Below are 15,417 nucleotides of genomic sequence, written 5' to 3' on the forward strand. Positions count from 1 at the left end.
AATATTAAACACCACCAAACGAAAGCTCTATGAGTCCACAAAAAATGGTACGAAATTAGTTTCAGTACAGCGTTGCATGACAGAATAAATGTCATTCAAAGTACTGCAGCGCTAAATACTGAAAAATGGCCTGGCCAGGAAGGGGGTGTAACACCGCGGACTTCAAGTGGTTACAAAAATGTTTTTTTAATTTTTTATTGTTATTTTAATTTTTAAAATTTTTTTTCACACGCAGCTTCATTGCCATCACATAGGGGGCTAACAAGTCCCCTATGTAATAGCAAATATAATGTGATAGGTCCTCTTTATGGAGACATCAGGGGTCTTGCAGACCCCTAGTGTCACCTAGGGACCCCAAAGAAGCTGATGAAGCCGAGATCTGCTTCAGCTTCTTCTTCTTGCTCTAGGAGCCGGAGACTGTGTAAAGTGACACCAGAAGTGATGAAATGCACCTCACTTCCGATGTCCAGTGATCGGAGGACAGATCCGTGGCTAGAAGCTGCTCATGTCTCCTCCGATCTGTCAGGGGAGACCCTCCACACCGGTCCCGGGCTCACATGAGGGACAGATGAGCCCAGGAAGCTGACGGCAGCACCGGCAGATGCAGAGGGGGACACGGCGCCGTATTGTACAAGCGATCCGGCGTCTATACAGACGCCGGATCGCTTGTATTTAAACAGCAATCATGGTAAAAAAAACACACATATCACACACTCATTAAAAACACACACATAGCTTCATTAACAAAAAAAACAAAAATTACACACACTCTTTAACCAGTTGACATCCGCGGTGTTAAACCCCCTTCCCATCCAGGCCATTTATAGGGAAGGTTCGCGGGCCCCGTACTTAAGTGTCGGCCGTACCCCCCTGACGGCGGCCCTGCCCAGCTCTAGCACTTTTACATGTGGGAGGCAAACCTAATTCTAGGCACATACCAACTTTCAGAAAGTTATTGGAATAGGACTTTCAGGGGGCTGCAGCGGTAGAGTGGGAATGCAAGAAAGCATATTAAAAATAATAGTAGCCAATTTACAGTGCCTACTGTACAGTCTGTGTTAGTTTGCTAAATATAGGTTTACTTTAAATAATGTTGTTAAAGAGCCATAAAGAGGGCTTATAGGGTATAGGTTCTGAAAATACAAATGTGGTAAGATTATTTAACATGCAAGAGAAAACAAAGACGACCACAATGTAACAGACTTTCTCTACAGTTGCAGCAAATTGTGGTAATACCTCATAAAGTATCATTTCTTTTTATTGAACATTCATTTCAGTTTGTTGTCTTCAAATCAATTAACCATTTTGTAATTAATAATCTAATGCTGTAGACTTTAAACTCTTAATTGTGCATGATTACGAGTAGATATATATTTATATTAATTAATGAGGCAATGGCTTGTTGTTATTCTAGAAGGTGCCATCTCTTTATTTTGTGCCAAAGCAGTAATTATTTGCTAGTACACGTTACATAGAGTGAGCCTGTGAGTTTTGGGCTAAAAACAGTTACCAGGTACTCTATGCACGATGTGTGGTTAAATTAGACTGGATTTTCCCACTGTGGTTTTCATTTAAGGGGGGGGGGGGGAGTTTACGTGAGGGGGGGGGGGGGTGAAATACACAGATGGTGCACAAATAATCCACAAACTGATTAAGATATGTAGCTAGGACATTCCTAACAAGATGATATTACCATAATGGCCAATAGGGGTTATATATGAGGTTCTCTCTGTACTTACTCAATCAGTATATTATTTGTTTTCAAAATCTGGCTGCAGCATTTGAAGCCACTTGTATTCCTTATAAACCAGTGCCAAAATTGTGTGCCTTCCAATTAGAACATTTTCTAACTGGAAGGCTAAAAAAAGGGCATATTTTGTCTGCCAAGGGGAGTTTTTTATATTATTATACAGACTGCATCCTTTTCTGACAATATTGTGTCAAGGAAAGTGATCATCAGAACAATGATACAGACTAGTGCTAACTATACTGTACCGGCCTAGCTTCAGTGTTGGCTACTGTATTTAGGCAGCCGCAGTACCTGTGATAGTTTTATAGCCCTTGGCACCCTGCTGCTTTCCTGTCATCTAAAAGATGTTGGGGATGAGCAAGGGTGTACAATGGGCTGCACGCGGTGACCACACCTTAACAATTGCTAGGCAAAAGGGTAATGGTGTTTTAGAAGAAACATGCAAAGTCTCTTCTGCTAAAAAAAAATCTCTATTTCTTAGCATTTAAAAAAGAAAGCTACAGTAAAGTTGTGCTTTTAAAGCATTATATGCAACTACATTAAATCGGAAGCCCTCAACTTTTCTCTTTCCACTCGTACGGTTTCAGCCCTACAGACGTCTTTTCCCTTCCGCTGGTCGGACTCCGCGATTTCATACCTGGGCACCTTTATCCCGAGACGCCTGACAGATGTGTTCGCTGTCAACTTCCCCTCCCTTTTGTGTAAGATAAGACAGGACCTATTGGGTTGGAATGCCAAAAACTTTTCCTCGTTCGGGAGATGTAACATTCTCAAGATGTCTATTATGCCTTGGCTTTTATACCTTTTCCAAACATTGCCGATTCGTGTCCCTACCTGGTTTCTGAGCAGCGTAAACAGGGTTTTTTTTCAATTCCTGTGGGCCTATAAACCCCCGCGTATTAAGTTTTCCTTACTGCGCCTACCGAAGGACCATGGTGGCATGGCACTCCCGGACGCGTCGCTTTATTATACGGCTTGCCATCTAGCCAGAGTGCTAGATTGGTGTCACCATGCAGATCTGAAGCTTTGGATCACTGTAGAACAGGCGTTCTCCACCATCCCCCTGAGCTGTCTCCCGTGGTGTTCGCAATCGGTCCCACAAGAACTTAAACTACACCCCACCATAGGGGCCACCCGGTCCATCTGTAGGCGAGTGTTTACGAATCACACCATCTCCCCGGAACCATCCCCCCTCCTCCCTGTCATAGGAAATCCTTCCTTCCCACCAGGTCTTGAGGATCCAGGCTTTAGACCTCTTCTCCTCAATAACTGCCACAGAGCACAGCACTTGCTGACAAATACGCAGTGGCTCACTAGATCACAACTAGCGACGGATGACCGGTTCACGGCTCTTGGTTTTTGGCGTGCCGTCCAAATGTCACATTTTTTGAGATCCTTACCACCCACGATGTTTGAAATAGAGTGCACTCAAATAGGTAGCCTCAAACGTGCAATATCTCTGATGTATGGCCTTCTAATTACCCCTCATCCCAACTTCGTCCCTCCCTATCTGCAGAAATGGGAGCGAGACTTAGGAGTCCGCTTTTCTAAGGTCCAGATAGACAACATTCTCCACCATACTCTACGCTGCTCGGTCAACACAAAATTCCAAGAATCAGGATTCAAGCTCCTAACCAGATGGTACAGGACCCCACAACTCCTTCATTCCATGTTCCCGTCGGCCCCCGACTGCTGCTGGCGCTGTGGAGACTCCCCGGGGGAACCTGCTCCACATTTTCTGATCCTGCCCGCTGCTTTCTACCTTCTGGTCCTCGGTTCGTAGCATTATGCTGCAATTTACTGACCTAGACATCCCCACAGACCCGGCTTTTTTTTTTGTTGCACTGCAATGCTCTGTCCCGGAAAAGATACGGGAAATCTCTCCTACCCCACTTACTCAACGCTGCCAGGAGCTGCATTCCGGCATTGTGGAAACAGGCGAATCCCCCTTCGATCTCTCTATGGCTGAGGAAGATAGGTGAGACAGAACGTATGGAAGACCTAGTCTCCTCGGATAGGGGCACGCATGCTCAGCATTGTGCTAAGTGGTCCTACTGGCAGACTTTCACTCTCTCCTCCGAATACCGCACTCTGCTGACGGATGTGGTGAGCGACTAGGCCGAAGTGCCGGAGGACGTAGTAGATATAGAAGCTATACAAGTTTGCAGAATGACACTGTGATGCTTCCTGCTCCTGGTCTCCACGTGTAACAAGACCAGCCTTCCCCTGTTCTATTCATTGTCCCTTGTGCTGCTGATTCCCACTGTTTGTTGTCTTTCCCCCTCCTCTTGTTACTTGTTCTTGTATATGTATATGCAAAACTCGAAAAATAAAGACTTTACAAAAAAAGCATTATATGCATGACACTTAATGTATCTATCTACTATTGAATCTCTTCTTTACCTGTACTGTTCACTATTTCAATTCTCTAAACAACTACTTATGTCAATTAGCAAACCAGAATCAAACTGCCATTGATTATGTCTGAAGCTCTGTGATGTCACAGTGGGTAAGCTGAGTCATAGAACACTAGCTGTGTAATGGAACAAAGATGTCTCGCAGGAAAAGTCTGGGCCTCAGAGCTTTATTTTGTATTGCAAATACGTTTTTAGTACAAGGAGACATTATTTGTAATCCTGTTCTCTAGATTTATGTGGAAAAACAGCACAATATGCCACCTCTGTTAATTATTAATATAAATGTTGCTATGTTTTGCTAGTGCTTTTGATTTAAGAATTTCCCTGCAGAAAGCAATGTGATAGATATATTTGTTGCAGAGCCGTAACAGACACTGTGTTTATATCTAGAAATTTTGATTATTTTCACATGGTATAATTTGCAGAGAATAAGGAATTTTAATCAGGTATGCAAGAAAGATAGTAAAACATACAGTACTCTCTTGTCATCTAATTTTCAAATCACTACCTTGTGCCTGGACTTTGTTTTTTTTAACTCTTACAGACAACCAGATACAAACTCCAGCTTTTAGGGTGTCCATCAAAGACCCAATAATTGAAAGCGCAGCTACTGATGTCAAAGATTGCTTTTGATAATATTTCTAGTCTCACATCGGTCAGAGATATTCATTGCACAGGGAAATGTCCCAACTGCTTGCTAAAATCTTTCTGTGAATAGGCCTATTTTTTTTCTGTTTAAAAGAGAAAATGTTCAAAATACTGCATCATTGTACTGCTGGTCAAGTGTCACAGAAGTTTTCATATCTCAAAATGAAAAAAATGACTAGTGTGCATCCAAAGTTGGCTATACATTGTACAAATTTTGGCCAATTTTTGATGAACCCACCAAAATTTGCACAGTGGCTGGCCTTGTCGCCTCCCTTCCATTCAGCATTCTTCAGTTACAAAAAAATCGAAAGTACTAAAATCTTTGGGTGAATAGTGAAGGCAGCCAATGAGCTGCTGTCACTGTTCAGGTATTCCGACAGTGGCACACCCAGTGCTGTCAGAATTTAAGGCACACAGTGGGAAATTAATTTATATGCACTGTTTAGCGTGAATAGAGGAATCTGTTGTACATTTTTCATTCAGCCCGCAGATTGAATAACAAAATATAACTGTGTATACCCAGCTTTAAGCTGTCTATTGACATTAGAATCATCCTTTCTATCCATATTTGGTCATAATTGATAATAATCCCATGTTTATTGCAGCAGCAGACTGTGAAAGAGATCGATCAGACAGGTTTGATGCTTTTGTTTGATCCATATTCTCCCCAAGATAAGTGGTGAAAAGAACTGTCTGACTTTCTCATCTCCCTTTCCTCTTATTTAAAGAGATTGACCCTTTCAGGGCAAAGTGTCTGTATGTCTTGAAAGCGGACCCCCTCCCCCCATCCAATAATAATCCCCTTCTCTGTGTTTCCCCTCTTGGAGGGCTGAGTCCTAATTATGTAAGCTCCATGTGAGATTGTTTTAAAACTTACAGAGTTAACATCTATCTAATCCCCTTCACATGACAGTATTCAAGCTTGTTAACACTGCATCCTGGGAAGTGGTCATATGTTCCTCCATATTTGGAAGCACCAGTTAATTATGGGGGGCTTCAACAGAGCAATGGAGGAGTGCAATGAAAGATAGTATCAGTTGGGGTTCTTACATTCTTTAGATATGGATGCATGGGTGCGCTGAATACACAGTATATTTGTAGGGAACTGACAGCCAGAACAAATGCCTACGGGTAGTTGTATAATGCCTGCAGGATTGACCACATTTGTACAGTATGTCTATAGCAATGTTACTGTATGCAAGTAGGTGTTAAAATTTCCGATACAATTAGAGCTGATGCTTCCTACGAGAGAGTAAACATCAATACAGATCAATCAATCAATACAATCAAACATAAATACATGTTTATATTAGAAAGCAGAGACACATCAATTAGGTAATTTGTAAATCAAAATACTGTATAGGAATATACAACATAATATCTGTGGATATATTTTATTGACAGTGACCAGTAAATATCAGGATCATAAGCCACCATTTTAAGCATAAGAAAATTGACTTTATCAGAGTCGTACACTTGTGAAATAATTCAAAATATAAGGATCCATGTGTACCCTCTTCTGAGCAGATGTAAATCCAAGTCTATCTTATTATCTACTGCTAGCAAGCAGTAGATATATGCCCCATGATTAAAAAAATTAGGCTAATACCTAATTACTTACCTGTTCCAGCGCTGCTCACTTCCGGCAGAAGCACTCCCGCCTCCCGAACAGCTGTGAAGAAGAAGTGTGTGGGAGCAAGCGCAGTAGAGTGGAGGCGATAAAACAGACACTGAAGCGCAATGAACGCAGCCAGGAGCATGCACGTAGTAAAGAAACAGTGAGACACTAGGAGTCTGCGGCAGATCAGAGACCAGCACCAGCACTGGAGGGACTGTTGGAAACGAGTGGAAGGAAAAAGATGATTGCAGCAAGCGGCATCAAATAAGGTAAAGGCTTACAACAGAAATGGGGAGGGGGGAAGAATTGTTGCCTTTAATGTCACTTTGAATCCTAAAAATGCATTCAAGTGTCTCAGCTATTAACAAAACTGTAGTCTATTTGTGCATCACTCAGCTGTAGATCCTCAAATCATCTCTGAAACTGTCCTTCCTTCTGGAGGGTGGCTACTTTTGTTCTCCATGGTCTCTGTGTGTGTTATAAAGTAGCCAGCACTCCAAGCTCGCTCCTGTGAAGGGCTACAACCTCAATACAAATTAGTAAACTAAATGTGAGATTGTAGTTCTCGTGAGCGAGCTTGGAGCGGTGGCTACTTTACAACACACATAGGGACCATGGGGAACAAAAGTAGCCACCCTCCAGAAGGAAGTTGTCAGTTACCTGCCCGCGGGAGATGCCGAGTCCCTCTGCGGGGACGCAGACAGAGAGGGCGTCCACCGGCACGTCCCAGCCGCGCAGGCGCAGACGCCAGAAGGCCTGGCGGGTCACGCCCCGTGCAGCGTAACGCCATCGCGTCAATACGGCGCGGTGACGTCATCACGCCGGCGCATGCCCAGTAGCACATCCTCAGCCTATATTAAGCACCGCAGGACGCCCATTCAGTGCTGGGTGATATTCAGCCAGCACTGGAGGTTCCTGCTGTGCTCTTGTCCCTGTTCACTAGCCATTTGCCCTGCCTTGCTCCTGTTCCTTTTCCCCTTGTGATTCCTGTTCCTATTGCTTACCTATTTTTGACCCGGCTTGTCTCTGGACCTCTCTCTAGTTTAACCCCTGGTATTCTGCTGCTCGCTTGTTACTGACCCGGCTTGTCTCTGGACCTCTCTCTGGTTTAACCCCTTGTACTCTGCTGCTCGCTTGTTACTGACCCGGCTTGTCTCTGGACCTCTCTCTGTTTATCCCTTGTACCTTGCTGCCCGTCTGCTTTTGACCCGGCTTGTCTCTTACACTCCCTTTTGCTTAACCCTTCAAGCACGACGGCTATTCTGCCAGGTCACCGAGTAAACCTCGTGACCTCAAGATCCGCATCCGGCACCCATGCACCCCCTGCCTGAACCTACTGTTCTCAACCCCAGTGGTCATCAGACGGGGTTGCAAGGGAGCACCTCCTCGTCACTTCGGGCCCACACCACGATCCTAACAGAAGGACAGTGTCAGCATTAATTCAGAGATGATTTGAGGATTTACAGCCGAGTGAAACACACATAATCTACAGTTGTGTTAATAGTTAAAGTACTTAAATGCATTTGTAAGATTTAACTCTTTAGTTATATGTGTCATCTTAATCTATTAAAGCTGACATCCAATAAGGCAGCATTTGTTACCTTGGCTGACTGAGTAAAATATATGGAGGTATCCTCCTCCCACTATATTTATATGCTTTGAAGGCAGTTTGAGTACACGTCTCAAGTTATTTTTATTTTATTAACAGGAGTATGGTATTCCATAAGGTTTCAATGGTCTACCTCTAATGTCTATCCTGCTATTTCTGCTTGCTTCAACAGACAGTGGAATTGTCAGTAACCTCCCTTGATTTCCATTCACTATCAATTTCAAAAGACCACATAGAAATCAGAGCAGCAATGAACCACTGGAGAATTCAGGACACAACAGAGTATATGATTCCTTTTCAGAAGATCAAAACTTTTATAACTTAATAAACTCACTCCAATTAATTCTTAAAACTTTGCGTTCTTCCTATTCAGTTGACTACTTACCCGATAGAGGCAGGATTGTATTCAGTCAAAGGCACCAACAATTTTAGAGCATACACAGGAACTGGGTCAGGTTCCAGAAGGATTCTGTCATACCTAGAAGAAAGGAAAAATCATCAGATCCTAAAAAGATATAGTTAACAAATTAAATCCCATAACAGAATGATTATACATTAGTGTTAGCTATTAATCCTGTATATAAATTCCGGAAAAAAGAGCGTTGTCTTTCACAGCAACCAGTCCATTTCCTCCACTTGTGCTCGAACAAAGGTTTGAAAAATAAAATGAATAAGGTGATTGGTTGCCTGTGCCCGACAGATGTGGTGTCTTTTTGACACCTTGAGGCTCAAGTTTTTCTACTCATAAAAAGAGAGAAATATGAACTCTTTTGTTACAGTGCACAACTAGTAGACTTTTACTTCATGCATGGTTAATAAAACCACATGCTGCACAGATAAAAGGGCAGTTCATGGCTAAGACCCTTGCACTGTAATAGTAAACAAAAAACTATAAAAAATGTACATTTTCAGTTAAAAATGAAAGCACTAAATTATGTTCTGTAGTATATATTTTTTTATTGAGAAAAACAATAGAAATGATGGCCTATGTTCTGTATTGACACAGCAATAAAAACCAGACAAAGGTGTAACACTTCCACCATCTATCCAAAACTTTTAGTAATGGAGATTGTTGTAGTTCTTTAAAATGATTAATAAAATAGGGGCAAGCATCTTTAGCAACAAAATGAGGTTTCCCCCACGCTACTTACATTAATACAAAGACATATTTTATTAGAACCTATACCCAAAATGTAAAGATTTGCAATATAGAGAAATTAATTTTGCCTAAGCAGTACCCTGAGAACTCCTAGCATGAGACTGTGCCTAAGTACTTCTGTTCTGTATCCTAATAGTTGTAAATCTGCAGCCTGCAATCATCCACTGAGTGCTGCCTCTGAGTGCAAATCACACAAGATTTGGAGTGAGTTTCCGTGATATTTCGACTGTGCTGTTTACTGTTCTTCTGAGGGCTTGCCAGGGAGAAGGATGTACCTGAGAACATACAGTGCAAGGATCTCCCTGCTTGCTACTTCTTGAATATTCCCTCATCAGTCATCCAATCACGAGACATCTGGGAGGCAGATCTGGCATAGTAAAATCCCTGGTCCTTTACAAAGAGGTCTCCCTCACCCAGAGACAAAAAATAAAAGTTTGTATTAAACATGTTAAGGCATGTTAAAACTATGGCGAACGATGAGCGGCAGGAAGGCCAGAGGCAATAATAGTTATCTGTTCTTTGCCAGCGTGTTATGGCCCTAAGAAAAGAAACCACAGGATGTCCCTGAGTCTTCCCTCTTTGGCCATTGAGGATGTAACTCCAGTGCACGCACGCTGGAGTTTTCATATACCCGGTATCTGGCTCAATTCTCAGCATCTTGCAGATGCCGGGAGTGTGCACTGCGAATGCCCTGCAGACAGTGTACACACACACAAAAATACTAGGATAAAGAGAAGAGTTAAATCTCTAGCATTTTTTTTATGAGGGGTTTAGATTGCTTAAAGTGACATTAAAGTCACATTTTTTCCCTCCCCCCAATGTTAAGTAAAGCACTTACCTTAAATGATGTCTCTTAATCCGATTTTCCTCTTCTTTCCTGCCTTTTTCAGCCTTCTCTCCAGCGCTGCTGCGGGTCTCCAATCCAGCGCTGACTCCTCTGTCATTGCTGGCACTTCCTGTCCCACGGTGTCTGCATGCGGGTGCACGCGTCCATAGACTTACCTTGCGTCTCTTCTCGTCCCCCGGCCGAAAATCCAAACTGCGCATGCGCCCGCCCCAAGATGCTTTGTGGCCGCTCTAGCAGTTTCGGATTTTCGGACGGGAGCGCACGGCGAAGACAGGGGTAAGTTTGAACTGATTTTAAAGTGTTTCTTTAAAAAAAAAAACTTTTTGCATCTATCTACTGCTTGCTAGCAGTAGATATGGGTAATAAAAACGGAGGGTTAAGAAACCCTTTAAGACAAAGTCACACAAGTTCATGGTAGGCAGTGTGTAACATATAAAATTCTTACTGTAATGCTATGTGTTTTGCCTAAATAAAGAATATTAGTAATACAGTATGCTGAAAGCAATACAAACAAGCTTTGATTTAATTTTTCATTTCAAAGGAACTTCTTTGCAAAAGCTTTTTAACTTCCACATATCCTTTGTTAATTATCTTTTTGTAATTTGGCTGCAATTTCTATAAAGTCAAGGATGGAAAAAATGCATTTCTGTGACATAAAAACAACCCGTTGTACTTGGACACAAACTTCCCCACATAATGCAGATATTTATGAAAAGAACAAATATATCAGGTCTGTTATACATGAGTAAACAAGCAATGGGTTGCAGTAATTCAAAGAAAAAGCAATTTCCATAGCCTTCACAAGAAAGTACAATATATTAAAACAGTGTGCCCATAATATGGAGATTAGTAAATACTTTACAGAAATTTGTGCTGTAACATAGGTCAGGTTTTCCCCTCACAAACCAGCATTTTTGCATATGATTCATTTAAAAATTGAAAACACTTAATGGACATATGAAACTTATTTGAGATAACTCCATAAACCACTTTAAAACTGCAAACCAAAGGCATTACTAGAAGTATAAATGCAAAATTTCCAGTATTACCGCACTAAAAAGGCACAACACAGGAAGTGAAGGGAAATCTCCATAATGAGACACAAATAGAAAGAAAAAAAACTGACAGTGGTTTTAACCCTATGCTACTCCAAAAAGTGTTGCCTTTAGATTTACTTCAATGTACTTATGCTCAGTGATATTACATGAGGCAGGGTATTAATGGAACATTTAATTTATGTTAAAATAACAGACCTTGGGCTTAAACTAACTAAACTAATGGATTTAGCTGATTTAAACTGAAAGTTAATTTGGGAGTTTACCAAGCTATGTGTTAATCAAATAACTTAAATCCCTGCAAGCTTCTGCATTTAGAACTTAACAGAGCACCAAGTTAAATCTTACTTCTGTAATAATCAGTACTTCTATGGTTGACTATATAAATAAATAAGAATATCTTTCTTTTTTTTTGCCAGGGCTGCACTTTATTGATATATTCCGCCCCTGCCTGCAGATATTTGTATACTTAGAAACCCCAAACAACAGCTCCTCTTTTCTCTGAAGGGGCAGTGCTGGCAGTATTGTATTGGAAGGGCAGGTCACAGCATTGGCCCACTCAACACAACTCCTGGACTGTGGAGGCAACAATGACCTCTACAACATCAATTCCTACTTTGACGTGACCTGCAGCATCTTTTACCGGCAAAACTGGGGCAAAAAAGGGTTGTGTACTGAAAGTTTTTCCCTGCAATTATATTTTTCCTTTAAATAGCCTAACACCTTTCTATTTCTTTCCATTTTATTTATATGTCAGTTTCAATGTAAGGTCATTGCTTGCTAACATGTTAAGGGAATATCAAACCATGTTTATAGCAGTATGGCTTGCACTTAGTAATTTCTCCTATTTGTCATATATCCAGGCTATGATACAAATGTAATACTTGTTACAGTGCTAATAGTAGTTGTCCATCTGTCCTTGATTTCTTTTCATTTGTACATTGCAAAATGTTCCTCCAGTCTGAGAAATATGATGTTCATAATAGCCACTGAATAATAGATACATTTTAATTAAGCTATATTTCAGGTATTATTTGCTTTACAACCACACATTATATAGGATTATCCTCATCTTTTTTACATTTCTAAACAGAAATCAGGTCAACGAAATTGGCGCATACATTGGCAGTAGCTAATATTTGTGAAGATTAGGAAAGGTTGTGACAGCTGTCAAGAGATGAAGCAGCACAAGCTGACTGAATGACTTTTTAAGGAATAACTGCAGTCAGAAAAAGGACCACTATATAAACTGTACATGAAGAAACACTTTAGCTCATTCAATATTATTTACATGGCTGGAATATGATTAAAGTGGACTTAACATCAGATACACTTGCTATCTTTATTTAAGCATTACCCAGGGTGCCTGTGTTGTTCTTGTCTGCATTATTATTATTATACAAGATTGATATAGCATCAACAGTTTGCCCCTACATTGGAAGTGGTGGTGGACTGTTAATAAAATGTATGCACCAGGGAAGGTGCCTCACCTACCCTTGTGCAAGCAGATAAATTGCAATACATACAAACACTAGGGGGGTTATTCACAAAGCTGCCAAAGGCAGCCTTGTGAATAACCGAGGCGAACGATGTTCGGCTATTCACTACGGCTCAGTAGGGCTGATTTCAGCCGTACATCGGCTGCACTTCGGTCAGCCACACATGCTCCGCTGAGCTGACGTGCAGAAGGACTTCGACACAGCCGATGTAACATCTGGATCAGCTGAGCTGAAGCTCCGGCAGCTCACTCGCTGCCATTCGCCCCTATTGACATTCAGCTCGGCTGTTCTGCTCGGTATCTCAGTGGTACCGAGCAGAATATAAAATCAATGAAAATAGTCAAAAAAAAGGGTTGAAAACATTTTTAAAAAATGTAAATGAATAGTAAAATTTAAAAATAGATTTAAAAAATAATAATTTTAAAAAACAATTGGGCGGAGCTAGCAGTGACAGCTAGCTCCACCCAACTGTTTCCTATTGGCCAGCACCTGCTAGAGTCCTCTATCAGTTCCCGGCCAATGAATAACTGGGCGGAGCCGGCCGTGATGTCACAGCCGGCTCCACCCAATTGTTATTGTTTAATGACAGTTCAGCGTCCCCAGGTTATTTGGGGACGCTGATCTGTCATTACAACTGGGTGGGGCCAGGCGTGAGATCACGGCTGATTCCGCCAAGCTGTCATTTGCAGGGTGAAAGGTCAGCCTTCGGTAGGCTTTTTGCCCCGCTTAGGCTGTCACTGCGGCTCAGTCGAACAGAAGCATTCTCGCTGTGGTATGAGGCAGTTTTTGGACTTTGCATGGCTGCACATTGTGACATGTCGGAAATGTATTCATGCAGATTTTGAAGGTTACTGAAAGTCCAACTTCAAGATGTGTAAATTGCTAGAAAAAACTGTAGCAACTTAAGAATTACTACATTCTCAATTTATAAGTTACTCAAATTATTAAACAACATAGTCCTTTTTACTGAAAATTCGATGCCAGTTATGCATAGCATATGATTATTAAACAGTATAGACCCACTCTGTAGTTGAATGGCACCAAAAGGAAAGTCAATGCAAACATTCTAACAGGTGCCTGCCATTTTTATGACCAGCAGAAGTCTGTTCCATGGGAACGCACAAGACCAGGCCTACCATTTTTCCTGAGCCAAGACCCTTTGATCCAATAATATGCAGACTGGCCAATCGTAGAGAGGGGTGAGGAGTTGTAAAGAGGGTTTTGGAAACCCTCCAATCTCCATTAGGCCTTGGGAGGCAATCAATGGGAGACTTGCCATGCATCCCTATGGACACCAGGGGTATATTAAGGATCGAAGGAAAGAAGCTAGTCCTCTTTTACCAGGATGGGGCCATCATGTGACGATTAATGGGTAACTATACATATAATCTTTCCCCCACTTAACTGTATGTCTGTTTGTCTGTTAGATACCAATGTCTGGGTATTTGGCATGGTTAAATCTTTTCTTTGTATGTTGTAGTTAAATAGATTGCTGGTTCACTGTATTTAAGTCTTGATACTATATACCAATAAATTCTGTTATTGTGTTGAGCTCAAAAATCTCATGATTGAATCCTTAGAATCTCATACCTGTAAGTGTGAAATAGTAATTCAGGTAACACTATGTAAGAATGCAGGACACTGGGCAATAACCTCTCCATGGCTCTGGGCTACATCTCAATCACTGTTCTCATCTCTCACTTGTCGTTGGTAACTATTAATTGTTCGTTATGATTGTGCTGTCAGCATGAATTATATTGTACACATGAAGAAGATTTTTAGGTAAATGTTAAAAAAGGCTCTCTTTGTGGACTCATCCTTCCCCCAATCTCTAGATGGGGGTTTCTCCTGGAAAATAGCTTGAGGTGGGCTGGACTCCTGTGGTGATAACTGAAGGAGTGTATGTGGGGAAAAATCACAGGTAATACTGGTCAGGCCAAGTCGGGTTGCTCTCAGAGGTGGGCTCTGCTATGAAAGGGCAGGGTGCAGTGAGGCCATGAGCACCTTGAGAGCTCCGTGTCCATGGTATCCCGTGGATCTGAGCCACTACGAAGACAGCCAGGCAGCAAAGAGTTAATTTGATACGAGATGGAATGTCTGGCATCGCAGAGGGGTGCTCGTGAGAAGCATGTAGTTTGGCATACGACCACCATTGCTACACTACACTTTGGTGGCATGAGCCCACTGTTACACAAGTTCATCTTCCATTATTGGGCCTCGATGCCTTACCACAGCATTTCTTCCAATACTAACCTGTCTTTCCTCCAATTAAATCCTAGCTCCGTTGAGACTACACAAAAATGTCAACAACAAAAAATGCCAGCAGCATCACATCATTCGCTTGCACAACTTTCTCTCCTCTCATTTAATTGCATGAGTTTGTCCCCCAGTGTCATTCAAGCTGAAGCTCCACCTTCAGTTTCAAGAGTGCTAGGGGGGAGGGATCTTGATAGCCAATCTCCTGCTTAGTATTGCCCCCAGGTATTGCACATTTAACAAGGGCTGCTGGAAAATGTTAATACTACATACACTGCTCAGGGAGGTGATTTATTATTGAAGCTGCAGTCTGTTCACCTATGTACTACAGAACACTTTCCGCTATGTTATGAATATAAGGAGAAAGGGAGTAGCTCTATATAGGAGTAAGCAGCATTGGGTGACAATGCCACAGTAATGTGAGCAAGTGTTGTCACCCTAAGCAAAAAAGCATGAAAAAAACTAATGTAGCCTCAATATCTAAGGACTTCTAAGCTCCGATATATTACGTTGTTGTGCTTTGATTTAGATACACTTAAGATTATGAGCAAAATAGGCC

At 41.7% G+C, this 15,417-nt stretch overlaps 1 protein-coding gene across 1 annotated transcript in view; it reads right to left on the reverse strand.

The window, feature by feature from the left end:
* ULK4 (unc-51 like kinase 4) overlaps positions 1-15,417 on the reverse strand; it is a 463,016-nt gene that overhangs the window by 206,621 nt on the left and 240,978 nt on the right. The window contains 1 exon segment of the mRNA XM_018561067.1: positions 8,428-8,520. Within this exon segment, the coding sequence (XP_018416569.1) occupies positions 8,428-8,520 (93 nt within the window).

Source organism: Nanorana parkeri, unplaced genomic scaffold (genome assembly GCF_000935625.1).
Source record: "Nanorana parkeri isolate BGI_ZX_2015 unplaced genomic scaffold, ASM93562v1 scaffold498, whole genome shotgun sequence".
NCBI classification, from domain to species: domain Eukaryota; kingdom Metazoa; phylum Chordata; class Amphibia; order Anura; family Dicroglossidae; genus Nanorana; species Nanorana parkeri.